We start from the raw sequence: 20,911 nt of genomic DNA on the forward strand, positions 1-20,911 counted from the left end.
AGAAGTGATATTCCGGGCTCCTTAAATAAAAAATTTTAAATTATGCTTCTTTGGACATCTAAAGTAAGGTAAGTCAGATGCAGATTTAGAAGTCACCTAAAGCTCACTGGTTCTACTTATACTTTTGAAGTTTCAAAGACTTTGAAGCTAGCATAAAAGACAACAATTTCAGGAAAAGTATGATAATCATGCCAATGGGTAAATGATACTTTTTTGTTGTTGTTCTGCCTCAAAGCAAGAAACCAAGGTCTATTTAACTGATCAATTTGTCTCAAAAGAGACAAATTAAGCTAGCACTCTTAATATAAACTAACAACAGTTAGTAGAAAGGTTAAAAGAATTAAGTATGGGTGTTTATATATAACATAAATACAGAATAACAAAGACTATTAAAGTACTTAGATATGAACACAGTTCTAGAGAGTTCCAAAGGATGCTATTATGTTTACTCACTTGAGATCAACAGGTAAGCCAATGTTTTGGGGAAAACATCTTCCATATGCTAAAAACATCATTCATTGATTTGCAAATTCTTACATTTGCAAAATTAAATGTTGCCTGATTAAAGTTCACAAGTAATATAAAGAGAAAAGAAAGGGAGAAAACTTCAACAGATCAAGAACCATAGTGGGCCAGTTCAAATTTACCTACAAAGCTATTTTAGGAATAAAGATGTTGTGACTCTATACTACCAAAGGGGATATCCAGGGGTAGGTACAGGCAGGTCTATTTTCAAAAAGTTCCACAGATTATTTCAATTGTAAAACCAGAATTGATAACTACTACTGTAGACAATCTCATCTTTGCCCTGGCTTTAATTACCATCTATCATCCCTCCCTAACTTACTACCAACACCCACCGTTATTACTCCTGACCCTGGTGTAGAACCCATTCTCTACAACAGCCAGAGTAACCTTTAAAATAACGTAAATTAACTCACCTCACTTCCTACTGCACTTACATAAACTTCTTATCCTGGAAAAAAAGCCCTGCACTATGTGACCCCTGCCTCTCTTATAAAGCTCAGACCATTCTTACCCTTACCTACTGTACCACTGCAGCACTGGCCTTTCTTCTTTTCTCCTAACCCAGCAGCATCTTTCCCAACTTAAGGTCTTTGCACTGGCAGTTCCTTCAGTGGAGGTCTTCCCTCTGATCAGTAGTCGGTTTGCTCCTCCTTATCATTTATATTTCAGTTTAATGTTCCTCCTCAAGGAAGTCTTTCTCCAATCAGCCTAGAATCATTTGCTATCTCAAAGCCATTTAAATATTTTCTGAATAGCACACATCACTATTGGAAACTAATTTACACACATCCTTACCTTTTTTTATTATTATTATTATTATTATTATTATTATTATTATTTTATTTTGTTAATCCTCTCCAGAGGATATTTTTTCCATTGCTTTTTCAGAGAGAGTAGAAGGGAGGGAAGCAGAGAAGGGAGAGAGAGAGAGAGAAACATCGATGTGAGAGACACATCAACTGGTTGTCTCCCCACATGTGTGTGCCCTGACCAGGGGCTGGGGATCGAACCTGCAACCCAGGTACATGCCATTAACCGGGAATCAAACCTATTACCTTTCAGCCCACACCCAATGCTCTAACCACTGGACCATCCTTACCTTTTTAAAAATAATGTGTATCTCCCTCCCATTAGAATAAAATTTCTGTGAGATCAAGTCTGCTTGCTTACTGCCATAGCTCCACAAGTGCCTACAAAGTAAATACACTCCATAATAACTGGAAAGATGAAAATCCAAATGCCTACTTGATTGACATTTCCACTTGAATGTCTTAAAGGCAACTGCGTATATCCTCTAATAGAATTTACGATCTCACATCTCCTAAAATATCTGGACCTATCAGCTTATGTTTCTGACCTAAGTGCATAGCAATACCCCACCACAGTATCATAAACCAGATATTTAGGGGCCATCCTTGATACTTCCTTTTCCAAGTCCTATTGTAAATTTGTCTTTTATATATACTGAATACAGCTACTCTGTCCCCCTCTCTTCCAACATCACTACCCCATCCACTGTCTAAATAACCATTTCTCACTGGAATTACCCAACTAATCTACTAATTTCTCCTCTGGCATCCCTCCAATCCATTTGTTTCACTGCAGCTATATGATCTATTCAAATACAATCTGATTTTATCACTTCCCTATTTAATATTCTTTAAACAGCCAGTTCTAGATTCTCTGGCTTCATTTCTCACCACTCCCCCATCCAATCATCCATCAATTCATTCAACAAATATATACTTAGTACCCAGTGTCAGGCTGATACAAAATGGACAAAGATCCTGATTTCATGAAGCTTATAATCTAATAGGGAAGGTTATCGCCAAACAAATCAACAAATACTGTTATAATCATGTAGTAGTAAGTACTAAAATGAAGAATAAAGCAGGGTAAATTCATAAAGTAATTGTTCATCATAGAGCATAATAAAAAACTGTGGACACAGTTTTGGGTTGTCTCAATAATGAGAAGATGCTACTGGGGGTGGAGTCCAGGGTGCTGATTGTCCTGCAATCCAGGACAGTCCCACACACAAAGTGCTGTTCTCATCCCATGACACTTTCCCATGTCCATGTAGGTGAAAACCTGCTTATAATTATCTACATCCTAAGTTTATTTTATATACAAACATAAAGAAGTTTCATGTGATTTTAATATACAGATTTCCCAAGAATGGAACTATCTTATAAAGTGAGGGAAGACTATATACTTTGTTTAGTTTACAACTTTACTAAGTTTGCATTTTTAGTTGTCCCATTAATGATACTATGTGTGTAAGCACCTAACTCCTTCAGTATGTCTTTATTAATAGAGTTGTGCCTGAGCATTCACATTATTAAATGTATATTAATTTATTACATAAACTACTTTCACCTATAAATACAATTAGGGTATTCATTTAATTTAATTATGCATACTGGAAGATAATAGGCACTAATTCATTCATTTGAAAAATATTTATTGAGCACCTACTTATTATGTTCTAATCACTATTCTAAGTACATCAGATACACTGGTGGAAAAAAAATATCCTGACTAACATAATTATAATAAATAAGTAATTTTTTTAGTCTGTTAAGAGGAAAAGTAGACCAGGTAAGGTGAGTTGGGAATACTGAATAGAGTGAGTGTATAGGACGCAAAATTAAAAAGGGTGGCCACTAGTCCTCATTGGGAAGGTGAAAGCTGAGCAAAGCCCTGAGGTAAATTAGACAGTCTAGTGCAAAAAGGGCAAAGGTCTTAAGTTAGGCACATATATGGCATTACTGAGGAACATTAAGGAGACCAGTGTGTCCATACTACCTCCTAAATATCTCTTATACTTCTGTATTGTAATAACTTCTTTTTAAGTCTGTTCAAAGACTAGACTATAAATTCCACTAAGTCAGAGACCATGTTTTCTCCTCTTAACATCATTAAGGCTACACAGAGTACCAGATACATTGCAGACACCTACTAACCACTTGCTGTATGAAGAAAATAAGTGATGAGGCAACTGATACTTGAAGCTCAGAAAAATAAGATTAGAACTAGAAGCCAGAAAAGAATTAAATGACTAAAATGACAACATAATAAAGTCAAAAGAAAGGTAAACTGAATCTAGACAAATCCCAAAGGTAAAAGTATTAAGCTATAATTGTATTTAAAGTAACAAAATAAATTTAAATATAATAAAAATCTTGTAAGTAACTAAATTTGCATTTGTTCCATCTGGCTTTTAATAAAATATACTATGCAATATAATCTACTTGTAGGCTCAAATCAAGATTTCTTACTAAAACGTTTGATCTACTATAGACTAAATATTCTTGTACTAAAACATATGCATAAAGCTACTAACACAGTGGTAAAGTTGATTTTAACAAATCAGACTCAAAGGCTGATAGAGTTTAAAGACAATTTAGAGACTACCTACTCCAAGTATCTCCTCTCAGAGATGACAAGTTGAGGACTAGAGAACTGAAAGGATCTGTCAAAGTTCAGAGCAAGTTAGTGATATACCTACTAGGTTTAATATTCTGTTATGAATAGATACCAAAATGATCTATATGACCTTTTAAACATTAAAAGAAGTACTATGACTACCACAGTACTTCAAGAAAAATGACAAGATCAATGTCTACTGTATTTCTGGGCTAGGTAAAAATAAAATCGTTTTTAAATTCTATATTTAAAATAACAGCCAGCCCGAGCATCGACCCATGAACCAGGAGGTCACAGCTAAATTCCCGGACAGGGTACATGCCGGGATTACGGGCTCAATCCCCAATGTGGGGTGTGCAGGAGGCTGCCAATCGATGATTCTCTCTCATCATTGATGTTTTTATCTGTCTCTCCCTCTCCCTTCCTTTCTCTAAAATCAATAAAAACATTATTTTTAAAAATTAAAAAAATTGAAATTCCATTTAAGAAAAATCTAAATGGCCAAAAATAGAATCTGTATATATAAAAGCAAAGCAACCAGAACGCCAGAACAACTGGAACGACCAGTTGCTTTGATGCGAACTGCACCCCGATCAGCCCCCCACCACCCTGATCAGGGGCGGGGCCAGCCGGCCAACTGACCGCAGCCCCTCCCCCCGGCCAGCCCCACCCTTGATCCCCACCCCCACCCCAATCAGGCCAGCCCAGCCCCAATAGGCCCCAATCAGGGCGGGCCAGTGAGACCCCAGGCCAGCCCAGCCCCAATAGGCCCCAATCAGGGCGGGCCAGTGAGACCCCACCTGTGCATGAATTCGTGCACTGGGCCTCTAGTTAAATAATTTTAAAAAACTAAGAATTTGTTCTGGTTGTTTCCACTTAACAGTAAGTATTGGCATTAGTTCCCTGTTGTCCCTAAAACTAACACATTCCCCCAAATAATATCAAAAATCTATATCTAATTATTCTTAAGTTGTCTCATTAATCAAATAAAATTAAGACGAAGGAAATTTCCACTAATAGAACAGGGATTTTTTTTATAATCAATATTGATATGATTACATACTATATTTTGCACACTTAAAGATAAATAATTATTAGTCCATTGTTTCAACATATTAAGTCTTGAATCACTAATCTGAAATTAATTAAAGAAAAAAATCTTAGAGCATTAAAACCCCACACCTGAAAGACTTACCATTTTATCTAGATGTTCAATGGATCTATAAATCTCCCCCTGGGATTCATCATAGTAACTGTAACGGAACCTTTGACCTTGAAACAAATATCATGTACAAAATAAAATAGGGAAAAATTAGAAGCTAAAAAGAACGCAATCGCTTACCAAATAATTTCAGTTCTCCAGGAAGGCAAAGCACAGCTTAAGCCTCTGAGAGAATCATTCCCAAGAGCCCTTGGTATATAAAAATAAAAGGCATATTTGGGAAGGTAATAAAGAAATTATATATCACCAGTGTTTTATAATGTTAAAACTATTTCAAATTGTAAAACCTTATAGTCACAAGCAATACAAAAGACTAAGGAAACAAAACAGCTTAAAAGTTAGAAGCATTGTTAAATATATTATATCAGTCTATAATGGAGAGTAAACCCAAAGAATATGATGCAAAAAATTTTGGTTTAAGAAAACTCTCAATGTAACAAGTAAATGAAAGCTTAGCTTTTGCTGAACAAATGCAAAGATTTGATCTCTATTATGGGAAGAAAAAAATAAAGTGTAGATCAGAGATACATGTGGTTTGTGTGATTTTTATTACCTCAAAAACTTTTATCTCATTTTCACAAAACTTTCTACTTGGAAAAGGATCAATACAAGTGCCTTAAAATAGAATTCACAACAGAACAGTCCTAATCTGACAATAAAATCTCAAAAGGGTCCAAGCACAGAACATTCGATGGTTAGCCGTTCTCCAAAGGGTAAAATGGAAGAAGCTCAAAAAGAAGACAGAAAACAAAAGACTTTGCTTCCTAACTAAAGTCAGAAGAAAACCTAAAACAATGTGTTCTAAACCCACATAATTGTGGAGTATTATTATACTAATTATGTTGCATCTAAATCTTTCTTTCAGCAACTCTCTTATTTCCAAGAACTCATTACTTTTCTACTTCTTTATTTTAAAAGATGTACCAAAATGCATTTGGGAAGGTATCACAGCACAGCAATCATGTATGCACACACTATGTGTCTTGTGCTTCATTTTCAGATCAAGTTCACATATCTAATTATTATTCTCACACCTGAGAAGATAGATTTCTTAGACTGGATAATTAAGTTTTTAAGTTTTCTGCTTATCTTGCTAAAAAATATCATGTTATAAATAATGAGCGGTGCAAAATTATAAAACCCTTTTGATGTCTTATTTTGAAAAACCAGACATCATGTTTCTTAAAACTTAATTTACTTGTTGATGCTGATCATCTTTAATGGTCACTTCTCTACTCTATATATATTTCCTTAACTGTTACATTTTAACTTTTCATAAACATTACTGTGTACAAGTATTCAATGTGGCAGTTTATTTTCCCCCAAGAGCCATTATTCAATCAATATTGCATCTTACATGATATCCTAGAATCAAGCAATAGGTTCTAAGACAGTTGTCTGCTTTCTGAATATAAAAACCTTATTTGTAAACATTGAGATCCACTACAGACCTTGCCCTGAAAAAATTCTTAAACAGTGACAGTTCATCACTCAATACCCCTATATTAAAATAATTCATCAAACGTTTCTATCAAAATTTAGAAGTATAGATTTTTTTTGTCTTTAAAGAATTTATGTACTTTCTTCTACCTAATAAAAACTATATAATTTACCCTATTTTTTCTCTTTGCCAGGTGACTGTCAGAAGGTTCAAAGACAAATTTACAATCTGTCATAATAATTTTTTGATTCAAATCAGTGGTATTAAACGTCCACTTCAATTTCAAGTTCTTTTGACAAAGCTGCCTAAAATCTTTGAGTGAACAATTAAATGAATAATCTTACACAAGGAAATTCTGATTCAATATCACTGTAGTAATATCCTTGTAAGAAATCAAGATGAAAAAAAAAAAAAAAAGAAATCAAGATGAATATTCTTTGAAGCTGAATCACTTCAGGTATACACTAATGCGTTCTTTTTTCTTGCTTCTGGAGATAGCTACTAGTTTTAGCAGCCAATAATCCCTGTGACCAGGACATAACTGCCTTTCTGAAGACCAGAGAAAAATTCACGGACTTTGTGATTGCCATTTGCTATTCAAAAGTCTGTTTTGCTTATTTCCAAGTTCAGAGATACTGTTTCAAATGGTAGAAGGTGGCCAAACTTGCCTTAATCCTAAGTGAAAAGTATAACTATATTTTAAAATATTGTCATGTCGCCGAAACCAGTTTGGCTCAGTAGATAGAGCGTCAGCCTGCGGACTGAAGGGTCGCAGGTTCGATTCCGGTCAAGGGTATGTACCTTGGTTGCGGGCACATCCCCAGTAGGGGGTGTGCAAGAGGCAGCTGATCGATGTTTCTAACTCTCTATCCCTCTCTCTTCCTCTCTGTAATAAAATCAATAAAATATATATTTTTTTAAAATATTGTCATGTCCATTTTATCATCTTAAAGGTAAGTTTCACTTAAAAACTTCTTCTGAAGTAGAAGTATATAAAATGTTTAAAACTTTAAAGTACTAAATCAACATATAATTTAATAAGACAAAATACACAGAAAATCAATGAGTCAATGTTTAATATTCTGCTATCTAATTTTTGCTACTCTTTAGTAGCGACCTTGCATTTAGTAGTTGAAAAACTGATTAGAAATACTTGATGAGTTCTAAAGAATCTATGTGTTAAGGAGCTAAATCGACACTACATATAGCTACTATAATGAAAAACTCTTATTTATGACAGTTCAAACTATCTCACAATAATTTTTTTAACACGTTAAGCGCCAAACCTGGTTTGTCTTCCTTTCCGTTTCAGTCACTGGTGACTGACAAGGCGCTTAACGTGTTAATTGTATAAATATTTAAAAATTATTTCAGCAATTCATTCTGGTCAATATACATACAGTCAGCATCTCATTTAAAGTAAATAACTGGCCCTGGTCAGTGTGGCTCAGTTGGTTGAGCACTATCCCATGCACTGAGATGTCCCTGGTTCCATTCCCGGTCAGGGCACATGCCCATTAAGGGGCATGCAGGAGGCAGCTGATTCATGTTTCTCTCTCTCCCTCTCCCTTCCTCTTTCTCTAAAATCAATAAAAACATTAAAAACATAAAATAAAGTAACTGCCATTATCCTAGCCTATATATATGCGTGTGTGTGTGTGTGTGTGTGTGCATGTGTGTATGTATGAGCATGCACGTGCTAATACACACTCAATTTTAGTTAAACATCACTTGAAATTTGAGTTCAAAAGGTATTTTTTGTTTCTAATTATTAAAAAATAAGTTTATCAAGATTTTATTTAATAAGAAATAAAAGCAATGACAACACTAGCACAATACCCTGATCATAAATGTATCTTTAATTAAATGTTTATTGTTGACTTATAATACATTATCATTTCATGTACCTCATGAGCAGACATATTTTGTTTTTACAATTCTGCTAACATTCAATAAAGCTTATCTCCCTAAACGGCACAAACACAGATGCCTATGCACCTGGAGAACTGGACTTGCGTACTTTTATAAGTATGAATAAAGCATATCACATAGTAAGAGAAAATTACTTACCTGACACTTATCCTTTCAGAAGGTACACTGGGAAAATGGATTCTTTTGAGCCCCTGTTTCAACTCCAAGTATGAGCTTTCTAGCTTTAAGAGCCACTGGCACTGCCCCTAGGACAGCACAAGCTTTGCAACTCCCCTAGTGAGTATGTCAGTAGTTTCTTCAGGTGCCTTCCCTCAGTTCTTTTCAAATTCAAAAGATGAGAGAAAAAATAACCCAAGAAAAAAATCCTGTAAAGCAGAAACCTTACTCTTTGAGAGAAGGAGGGTAGCTCATTTGTGAATCCATTCCAGAGCACGCTTTCTGAGAAAAAGAAATACAGGTAAGTAATTTTCCCATCTCCAAAGGTGACTGGTGATTAATGAGTGGATTCACAGAGTGTGGAGAATAAGCTCCAGGGATGTCTGTTTAACACACAACAATCAACTAATGAGGACAAACAGAACAATGAATGGTACAAAAATCAATACTACTTTTTAAGTACTTCGAAACAAAAAAATAAAAAAGTATCAAATACCTCAACATTAAACTATAAACTAGGTTGCAGAATTAAACAATGAGCTTGTAAAGATGATCTAAAAGCCCTTGAAAGATCAGTCAATAAGAGACTTTCAGACGTATGTCCAGTAAAAATTATACTGTTATACATTCACTTAATTACTTTATGTTTATGTCTTAAAATATTTTAGTTAACCCTCAGAACCTGTGAGGTAGATAAGGACCTAAAACTGGGGACATTCATAATTGAAATCATTATCAGAGAAAAAATGTATTTCACAAAGGAATTATATTCTGAGTAGCACCAAATAAGGTAATCATTTTTATAAGCAAAATACTATAGTCCTTTCATTCTGAAATCTTAGTTATTATGTAAAAGTATTAACCTTCTCTCAAACTTGTAAAATATCAAAAACCTAAATATGTGAAATCAGTTATGTATAAATATCAAAGCCAGAGTAGGTACATTTCAGGAATCAGCTAACTTATACCCAAACTAAATTAAATACTTATAAAATAGTAATACCCTCATAACCCAAGAGGCTAACAGAAAGGAAGAAGAGTATACATAAATAATCACTTTTTATACATAATGAAGTAGAAATCTGAATAAAGATATACATATTTAGGAGAATACCATTTTAATAGTTGCCACATATTTATGAAAAAGAAATTATGTAAAACTAGACAAATATGAAAAAGAAATTATGTAAACCTAGACATATAAAAATCCAAAATTGCTAGTGACAGAAGTAAACTTCATATTTTAACAAAATAATATAAGTTATCAATAATATTTAACAAATAAATCTATTGAAAATAATTTATATTTAAAATAATCATTAAAAGAAAATTAAATAAAAGCATGGATCCACTTTTAAATAATCAATTTTTGTTAGTTCCAGTTTCACTTAGAAACTTCTTTAAAGTTAACTGAAAATTTTGTTAATGAAAGCTGGTAATAATGTAAATTTGGAAATAGATGCCAGACCGGCATGATGCAGTGGTTGAGTGTCGACCTATGAACTGGGAGGTCATGGTTCGATTCCTGGTCAGGGCACATGCTCAGGTTGGAGCTCCATCTCCAGTGGAGGGTGTGCAGGAGGCAACCAATCAATGATTCTCTCTCATCATTGATGTTTCTCTCTCTCTCTCTCTCTCTTTCTCTTTCCCCCTCCCTCTCTGAAATCAATAAAAAATATTTATAAATATATAAATAAAATTGGAAATAGAAATTTCAGGAAGGTCAGGAAAACACTAATATTAACAGTATATATGGGGAAGAGTAAAAATGAAACTTATGAAAATTCTAATTACATAAACTAAAATTGGTTCAGGCAAAATTCTCTTTATATGGAGCCATCCTATAGGATGTGGAACTTAGTAAGTACACAAAATATGAGGACAACATCATTTAACCAAATACTGGTAGCAAACAAATGTCCTTTCACTTATGTCACTCTTCCTGAAAGTTAACAGGAAAGATGAAAAGGGGTGGGACATTATAAGCATTATGGGGGAAACATCATTCTATTGGGCTAATAAGATAAAAGGCAAGAGCTGAAATGCAAGGGGTTTTTAGCGGAATTCAAATGAGGGCATAGAAAGAGGGGGCACAACAAAATCTAGGTTCCCCCTCTTCCTTTAGCTCATCTCACCCAAGAAGAAAACTTAAAGAGTATTTTAGTCTTCGTACTTTTTATCTCTCTAATATCTCTTTCAAGTCTGAATAAAGCTAAGTGGGATCTGAAAGATGAACATCTTTAAAGCAAAATACACTTTTATTTTTTTTATTTTTTTAAATATATTTTATTGATTTTTCACAGAGAGGAAGGGAGAGGGATAGAGAGCTAGAAACATCGATGAGAGAGAAACATCCATCAGCTGTCTCCTGCACACCCCCCACTGGGGATGTGCCCGCAACCAAGGTACATGCCCCTGACGGGAATCAAACCCGGGACCCTTCAGTCTCTATCCACTGAGCCAAACCGGTTACGGCGCAAAATACACTTTTAAAAAAGGCAGTCAGCCCAGTTGGTGTGGCTCAGTGGTTGAGCGATGACCTATGAACCAGGAGGCTACGGCTCGATTCCCGGTCATGGCACATGCCTGGGTTGTGGGTTTGATCCCCAGTAGGGGGTGTGCAGAAGGCAGCCGATCAATGATTCTCTCTCATCATTGATATTTCCATCTCTCTCTCCCTCTCCCTTCCTCTTTGAAATCAATTTTTTTTTAATTTTTTTTAAAGGAAGTCATTCATGTAAATGGACACTGGCTAACAAAAAAATTCAAGGCAACATTCTTCCAACTACATCTAAGTGTCCCAACTGTCTCTATCACCAAGTTTCTCACTTTATTTTCACAGAAGCTGGACAATATATAAAGAAACACGACTAGAAATGAAAAATGTCATTGCCAGTACTTTAATATATTACTCAACAAAAACAAAACAAAAAAATCTGCGATCTATAAGTAATTTTATTAACTGTACCATAATCAATTAAGTTATTTTTCTTTAAAAACACAAAACAAAACACAGCTATTTAGAAATGTGGAATGTGTTAAGAGCCTAACAAGAAATTTTTAAAGTCCCTAAGTACTTGAGGGACTGAATGCTTCCTGTTAACATTGCTTTGTCATGGTAAAATCAAACTGTATAATATATTTTTAAAAAGAAAAAAAAAATCACTATGTATTATCTTCATGAGAAAAAGCTAAATTTTTGAGGTGGGACTATAGCACTCATTAATTTAGTAAAGATGACTAATGCCATTAAAGCATGAATTTGAGAAATATGAGACAATTTCTAAGACAGTTTGACCCATAACCAGCTAATGATTCCTATTACTTCAACAGGCATGTTAAATATAAAGTAAATCTTACTTTACAAGAATAACAGTTACTGTTACTATTGTAGAAAGGAGACTACCAATTTTGGAACAGTATCCATGCAACACCTTCAACTTATCCCCAAACATCAATCAAATTTCCTAATTAGAGTTAGTACAGTGCTCTCCCTAAGCACAAAGTAAGCACTTAATGAATATAGTTAATGATAGTAACACTGAAAAAACAAACAACTGGGAAAGTTATTACTTAACCACTAGATGTAAATATAAGTGTATTTTAGTCTCTGTTTAGCTTTCCATAGCTAACATATCACCAGAAAATCCTATCTTACAATTTAAATAACAAGGTTTTCAAGAAATAAGGAGATCAAATGACCTAAAGAATTTTCTAAGAATCTAGGTAGAATGTAAAACAAAATTCATTTTTCTCTCAACGTTGTACTTAAATACGGTAGTGCAGTAGGGTCTGTCTACTTTTTAATTCGTTATGAGGTAAAAAGGATGATACCACAGAAAAGCAAACATGAAGGTGTCCACAAATGTTTATGTGCATTTTATTGTGGTTGCACCATGGTGCCAACCTAGAAGAGCTTAGACTCTGAAAAACTGTATCACAAGAACCAATTATTTAAATCACAGAGTGATGTGAAGTGATTCACAAGAGCCTTAAAAGTGAAGGAAGAGGGAGCACATGCTTCAAGAATTTTTAAAACATGCTTACCAATGCAAATTTACAATATTAAAGAAAAATAGCCCTTTTTCAATATGATACACCTTAATTTTTAAGATCAACTATTACTAAACTTCAGAATTCTCAAGAAACTCTTTGGAAGCATTTACCTAGTCCTCAGATGTAACTAATATATCCATAAAAAATAACTTCTGCCAAAGGCAGCCAAAGGAAGTTGTTATTAAAGAACCCCGAGAGCTGAGGAAGTTTGTAAAGTAGCACAGCTACCTGCATACCCTAAACCAGGCCTTTCAACCTCAGCACTACTGATATTGTGGGCAGGATAATTCTTTGATGTAGGGAGCTTTCCTGTGCATTATAGGATGTTTATTTAGAAACTTCCCTGAACTGTTTTCACAAGATGTCAACAGCATCCCCAGCTCCCACCCCACCCCAGTTGTGATGATCAAAAAATGTCTCTAGGCATTTCCAAACCCCCCAGGAGTAATCCCCAGTTGATAAATTAGTGCCTTAAACAAAAATACTTTATCTATACCATTAGGAAGGATGGTTCTCTTGAACTGAAATCTCAAGGCCACTCATGGCACAACGTAAGAGAAGAAAATACCAGCCTAAATAGGTCAGATAAATGTTGAATCAACGCTGGCAATCAATGGCTAAGAACGTGAAAAGCCAGGGCTCCCTATATCTCATTGAGGATGTTTTTCTAGCCATTCTAGCACTTCACCTTAAAATTTATGGTCTTGTGCCTTATGTTTTCTCTATAACCAAAGAAATAACTGAAGGATGAACAGATACTGGGACCCTTAAACCAATGAACACATGAATCAAAGAGATGTCCTACAAGGAACAGAATTCAGAGACATTCTAGAACAGTAAACGAGAGCAAATGTTGTCCAAAGAATGTGAAAAATCAACATTTACTAAGAGGCATCTACAAATGTCTCACTTTCTTTATAATCTATTCACTGTGAAGCTTCCTTATTCTTTTAAGTGGCAATAATAACAAAAATCACATAGGAGTCCTTACCAATGAAGACCATTAGTGCTAATAGCCAACAATCGTTGGAGGTTAGCTCTAAACTGATACAATTGTAGCTCTAAACTGATGGCAATTATGGGCAAAAATTAAGCATCAAAGGAGAAAAAGAAAGAAAAAAGACCAATTACAAAACAGGAAATGTGGAAAAGGACTGCCAGTGCACACAGCGCTCTTCTATGTTCTAAAAAAGAAAATTAGTTTTATCCACCAAAACACCAATTTCGGGCATCTACCACACAACTCTACCTGGAAATGGGGTTAAAAGATCTTAACTCCCACTAATGTAAGTGTCTAAGCAAGGATGCCCTCACATTGTGAATCCAATTATACCAGTCGCCTTTGGAAATGTATCCATAATCCACTATTATAATCTGATCCTTTTTAAATGACCAATAGACTTTTTATTCACTTTTAAACATTGCTGCTAACAGTAAAACTTTCCAAGGGAAGTGATAAAGAACTGAAAATCAGAGCTTAGAATGAAAAGATACCTTTAACCACAGTATATAATAGCTATCATAGGTTAAAATCTAGAACTTACCCCAATGGCAGAAATCAGAAGAAACCACAAAGAGATTACTAGGATCCGCTAGATATTTACTGAAGAGTTTTCCGAATTCCTGTTCTTTTGACTCACTCAGAGCTCCAACCAGTACAGGAATAATGGTAAACTCATCCTTATGGCTTAAAGAAAACAGAAAAAAAAAGTCACTTGAGAAGTATAAGAATAAAAATAGTTTCCAATGTCTTTGCACTAAAAAGTGGAACATATATTAATAGTAGTAAAGATAATACACATATTGTTGAATTCTTAAAATCTTTAAATTAAATGTTTAAAGAAGACCACTTAAAAATGAGAGGTACAAAAAATGAGGTACAGAATACTCAAAATATCCATTTAAATTACAGAAATGTACAGTACTTCTTTAGGTAACCAAAACTATTTTACTACCAGTTGGAATAACATCCTCAAAAATAAAAATAAGCCCATCAGACCATCACCAAGTCAAGTCTTCTCAACTACCCCTCAAAGCTGGAATCACCTGCCCAATACTTCCACAATTTTAAAAGAACATTAAACTCTTCCTCACCTATTTTAGTCCTTTCCTATTATTAATACCACCATTTCTAACATTTGTTCCATAAACCTGCCAAGTGAGACCTACAACACTTAATATTGGCTCCCATATGATTCCCCAATTACACTTACACCTGTACTAATAAACAGATACAAGACAGCCTGAAAATACAACTCAATTTTACTGGCATCTAGGGTGAACACAGATTCCAAAGAAGTAGGTATTCATTTCCAACAGCAATAATAAAACACCACACCCACCCACAGTGTTTACAGCATAACCACAAATCCCTTTTTCACTCCACAGACTGACAGATTCATGGAAAAGGAACAGAGCAAATTAATAAAGAAGAACTATGATGGGCTATAGAAATAGATGTTTATCCAAAACTTTTTAAAATGTTCATTATAGTGAAATTTTAATTGCATATATTATTATTTATATTCTAAATGATCCCAGATTTGGAATTTTAGAAGCATGAAATCATGTTTGTCTGACTTGTTCTGAACAGGATTTAAGAGGGTGGGGGTTCACCATTATATTAATGCTCTTTAATATGAATAGTCTGACACTTTACTGATGTAGGACAAATAGAATTCATAAAAGTTCTTTAAAATACTAAGTTTAAATATTCCCAAAATAAATGTTATTCCAGCTTCATAAAGCTAAATTCAGGGCACCCAAGCGCCTCCCCCATCATAAAGGCCCCCTTACCCTTGTCAATTGCGAAATAAACAGATCATACAGATCTCCAGTCCCTCTGCAATGCAGGGGCTTCTTGGACAGAATCTGCATCTATGGAGTAAGAAAAAAAGAGGAAGCTGGCAGAGGAAGCTGCCATGGGGTATTTCTTTCTCTGACTATTACCAATTTGCTTAAAAACTGCGTGAGTGAACAGGGGCTCTTCAATAAGTTAAGAGTGATTATCATTTCAAAGAAAAGAACTGAGTTCTAGTGAAAATTCAAGAAGATTATTATGACCTGTTCTGTTCTAACTTCAAGTACCACCTACATAAATAAATACACCAAGAAAATCAAAGAGTTTGCAAGTAATTACGACATGGTGTGAGAGCAGTTATATAGAGTATAAAAAAACAGTATGTCAGAAGAAATGGGATCAAGTATTATCTATATCACATGCAAATGTTGAGAGCATGGCTAAATTACTAACCTAAAAATGTCCTTATCTGTAAAATGATCATAATTATACTACTACTTTCATAAAACTGACCAAGTGAGAAATACTATAGAAGTACTTTGTCAACAACAGTTGGCTCACTCTGCAGAAAGAACACATATCTACCCTCCACAAGAGCCACCAAAACATTCAATAACCAGTTTGAGCTCACAAATCTACCTATAGAGGTAAAAGGCTCATACTATTTAAAAATCTAAGCCTTGAATCAAGATTCATCCATCCACCTCTCTTTGTTCTTTCCCTTTTTAAACAACTATATGTTGTTCTCTATACTCCCAAAGGATGAATTAGAGAAAGAGCATTTGGCTTTGATATATAATATTCCCAGGTTTTAGAATCAATTTGTGAAGTTGGTCTTCCCTAGTGAAGGAGTACAAAAAACAATTTATAAAACTAAATAAACTGCCAAAGACAACCATTTCGTGCTCTAGAAATCAACCAAAGGCAAGAAATCAACCAAAGGCAAGAAATAAGATTAGAGTTTATTCATTAAAAAAAACAACTGAATTTCTTGGGAAGAACAGTGGAAGCCTGGCACCTCAGGAGGCGCTGTCCCCATCCCCCTGCTCTACTCCACAAACGTGGCAGTTCTGTTGGCGGTGAGAACTGGCAGCAGGTGTTAGGCCAGTGGAAAGAGTCAATAAAAATATTTTTAAATATATAAAATACGTATTTAGAAAAGAGAGATAATAAACTCTGTTTTGCATACTTACATCTGTAAGCCTACTTTTACCCTAATCTGTATATGGGTGAGAGATAAGTTTATTTTATGTGTGTCATTTTACAGCTTGATCAGTATGTCCATGCTCACCAAATAGTATACATTAGAAAAGTGCATTTTGTTGCATGTCAGTTATAAATATACCTAAATAAAGCCTTAAATAAAGCTTCCAAATAAAGACCTAGATATCCCTGCCTTGTTAGAAAAGTAAAATGTCAACCCTAGTAGTATATGGGCTCTACCAAGCTCATCAGCTCAGCAACCTCGTCGGTACTTGAGTTCTGGCTGGAAAAGAATTCAGAGCCAAGACTCAAACTATAAGAGAAAGTTTATTTAGAAAGTCACAGAGGTAGAAGTGAGCTGTAGAGGAAATGGGCTCAGGAAACAAGTTACAGAGACAAAAAAAGGGCCCTTGGAACTTAGGAGAGAAAAGGGAAAGGTAGCATGCCTGGGGGGAAGAGGTGGCCAGTGTTTTTATTTAATTAGCGGTACATAATTTAAATCTTAAAAAGTGATGACATTTTTAACAGATGACATACTGTATTCAAATAGTTATTTGCTTATTCTTCCTCTGGAATTAATTTGGATATCTGTCCCCTGAAAAACATTAATATGAGAATTTTTTTCTCTATACAAATTCTTCCAATTTCCTAAAGATTTTACAAGCAGTCCAGAGAATTAAACAAATCATAACAAATACAGGAAGAAGACAATTTATCCTTATCCCTAAAGGTGCTAAAGCTGTTGCCACAATAATACGATTATATGATTTATTCTCCTTTCCTCTTTTAGATAGAAAATAATCACAGAAGGAAAAAAGGATAAAACATGGTGATAAAAAATAAATGCCTGCCCTAACCGGTTTGGCTCAGTGGATAGAGCGTCGGCCTGCAGACGCAAGGGTCCCAGGTTCGATTCCGGTCAAGGGCATGTACCTTGGTTGCGGGCACATCCCCAGTAGGAGGTGTGCAGGAGGCAGCTGATCGATGTTTCTCTCTCATCGATGTTTCTAACTCTCTATCCCTCTCCCTTCTGCTCTGTAAAAAATCAATAAAATATATATTTTAAAAAAATAATAATAATAAAAAATAAATGCCTTACACTAACTTTTATTCATCCTATTCATGGTCATAGAAACTGAAATTGTTCCATTACAACAAACAAAATGTTTTAGCTATATTCTAGGATCCTCTATGTACTATAATTCTAAATAATCTCTTACTGATGTGCAGGTAATACTCAAAGCATATATAAAAAAGGAAAACTCAGAAACAAAGAAAATCCACATTTGTTCTAAAATCTCAGTAAATAACAACAAAAAATATTTAACTGCAAGACATATGCAGAAATACACAAATAACCATGAGTATAAAAGTCACAGAATAAGAACACATTTGAAAATGGCACTGTTCCTGCTCCTGTGGCTGTCATTCAAGCTGGACAGAGGTAGAAAATCTCAGACTTCTTTCTATGTCCAGAGACAAGCCGTTCCCCTCTGTTAAAGATGACCTATTCAAGAACACATCTTACTTTTCTCTGGCATTTCCAATATCTGAAGACCTTAATTGAGGCCACAATCAGAAAGGAAAGGAAAATCTTTAGACCTAGTACAAACCTAAGCTATAATAAGGGTTAGGTGGAATGTAAGTGAATCAAAAAATCAGAAAGTTGGAATGGCGATATGGCAGCCTGGAACTGGGAAAGAGGAGTGGGAATTCTGCAGGTCTGCTGTGCAATCTTCAGAAGGGACTGCTTGTAAGACTGTCCTTGGTGACATCTGGGAACTTGACTTTTACAGTGTTCCTTATGTGATTAAGGCTGTTTTACCCCCTTGGGACACTCTACCAGATTTTCCTAGATTGTTTATAAAAATGTCATTATAGCTAACACCTGCTTTCCTTCTGGGAGTCTGGAATTGCAGTAATTGTGCTTAGTTATGCTGGCAGCGAGTGCCTACATAACCAGCTCCCGATAAAAAAAAAAACCTGGATTTAAAAAGAAAATAAAACCTGATTTTGAATCTTTTTAACAAAATGTTATTGAATTTTTTTAAAGGTACAGAGAAAGGGAGAGGGAGACAAAGAGAGAGACATCAATCGGCTGCTTCCTGCAGGCCCCCCACAGGGGATCAAGCCTGCCACTGGGGCATGTGCCCTGACTGGAAATCGAACCTGCAACCTCTTGGTGCATGGGACAACATCCAACCAACTGAGCCACGTCAGCCAGGAATGGTTTTAAATCTTAAAAGCAGCTTGCCTGGCCAGAAACATTATACACATGTTACACCGCTAGAGAAAGCACATTCCATTCAGCCCACCCCTATGAAAGGGAGGAACTTTGGAAGCCTGCACCTGGCTTCCTCCAGATTCTGCTTAATGTGTCTTTTTCCCTTGCTGGTATATCTTTTCTAATAAACCATAGTCAGGCATACAACTGTGAATCGGTCTAGTGCAGTGATGGCGAACCTATGACACGCATGTCAGCACTGACACACGTAGCCATTTCTGATGACACACGGCCGCATGCCGAGGATGAAACATTTGCTGCTCCTGAGGATGAAACATTTGCGACTAGAGTCTTTGAGTTAGTTTTTTCCTCAAAGTGACACACTACCCGAGTTATGCTCAGTTTTTTGGCAAAGTTTGACACACCAAGCTCAAAAGGTTGCCCATCACTGGTCTAGTGAGTCTTCAAATGTGAGACTGGCTGTAGAACTCAGGAAACAGGTGTTAAAGGCAAAATGAAATAAAGGAATCATAATGACAAGCATTTTAGGGAGCCCTATAAAAAGAGTTTCTCTCATTTTTTCCTCAATCAAATTCACTTTCAGACCACAGTTACATACATCCAGACTTTATGCAGAATACTTTCAGTGTGAGAAAGAACAAACTAAAAAGATCTAGAAAACATCAGGCAGAGCTAAAGAACTGGGAGAGAGAAGAGAAGGAATAAGGTAAGCTGGCTGTCAATGACAACTAAAGTTAACATTTAAATTATTAAAAACTAGAGGCCCGGTGCACGAAATTCGTGCATGGGAGGGTGTGTCCCTCAGCCCAGCCTCCACCCTCTCCAATCTGGGACCCCTTGAGGGATGTCCAACTGCCCACTTAGGCCCGATCCCAGTACGGGCAGTCAGACATCCCTCTCACAATCCAGGACTGCTGGCTACCAACCACTCGCCTGCCTGCCTGCTTGGTTGCCCCGAACCGCTTCTGCCTGCCAGCCTGATCACCCCCTAACCACTCCCCTGACAGCCTGATCGATGCCTAACTGCTCCCCTGCCAGCCTGATTGCCCCTAACTGCCCTCCCCTGCTGGCCCAATCACCCCTAACTGCCCTCCCTTGCCAGCCTGTTCACCCCCAACTGCCCTCCCCTGCAGGCCTGGTCCCTCCCAACTGCCCTCCCCTGCAGGCCTGATTGCCCCTAACTGCCCTCCCCTGCAGGCCTAGTTCCCCCCCAAGTGCTCTCCCCTGCAGGCCTGGTCCCCCCAACTGCCCTCCCCTGCAGGCCTGGTCCCCCCCAACTGCCCTCCCCTGCAGGCCTGGTCCCTCCCAAATGCCCTCCCCTGCAGGCCTGATTGCACCTAACTGCCCTCCCCTGCAGGCCTAGTTCCCGCCCAAGTGCTCTCCCCTGCAGGCCTGGTCCCCCCCAACTGCCCTCCCCTGCAGGCCTAGGCCCCCCAGAGCTGTCCTCCCCCACAGGCCTGGTCCCCCCAACCTGCCCTCCCCTGCAGGCCTGGTTCCCCCCAATTGCCTTCCCCTGCAGGCCTGGTTCCCCCCAACTGTCCTCCCCTGCAGGCCTGGTCGCCCCCAACTGTCCTCCCCTGCAGGCCTGGTGCCTCCTAACTGCCCTCCCCTGCTGGCCTGATTGCCCATACCTACCCTCCCCTGCTGGCCATCTTGTGGTGGCCACCTTGTGTCCACATGGGGGTGGCCATCTTTTGTGTTGGAGTGACAGTTAATTTGCATATTACCTCTTTATTAAATAGGCTCTTTACTGTTTGATCAGTTAAGTGAATCTAATGAGACTCTCAAAATTAATCTCAAAGGCTATATCTTTCTGAATTTCCATTTGAGTAGGAATACTGATAAAAGATTTTACAAGGGCAGGCATATTTCAGGTACTTCAACTATTTGAAGTCAAAA

General features: G+C 36.6%; 1 protein-coding gene across 4 annotated transcripts in view; it reads right to left on the bottom strand.

The window, feature by feature from the left end:
• Window positions 1-20,911, bottom strand: part of MEMO1 (mediator of cell motility 1) — a 101,066-nt gene that overhangs the window by 6,591 nt on the left and 73,564 nt on the right. For 2 of the 4 annotated variants that reach the window (XM_054728361.1, XM_054728363.1), the window contains exons 6-7: window positions 14,309-14,451; window positions 5,153-5,229 (exon numbers count right to left, since the gene is read on the bottom strand). In XM_054728361.1, the coding sequence (XP_054584336.1) occupies window positions 5,153-5,229; window positions 14,309-14,451 (220 nt within the window). Of the gene's footprint in view, window positions 1-5,152; window positions 5,230-8,690; window positions 8,991-14,308; window positions 14,452-20,911 lie in introns of those variants that run through there. The other 2 variants (XR_008558593.1, XM_028140155.2) reach the window with 2 other exon arrangements.

Source organism: Eptesicus fuscus, chromosome 16 (genome assembly GCF_027574615.1).
Source record: "Eptesicus fuscus isolate TK198812 chromosome 16, DD_ASM_mEF_20220401, whole genome shotgun sequence".
In the NCBI taxonomy this organism is placed as follows: Eukaryota; Metazoa; Chordata; class Mammalia; order Chiroptera; family Vespertilionidae; genus Eptesicus; species Eptesicus fuscus.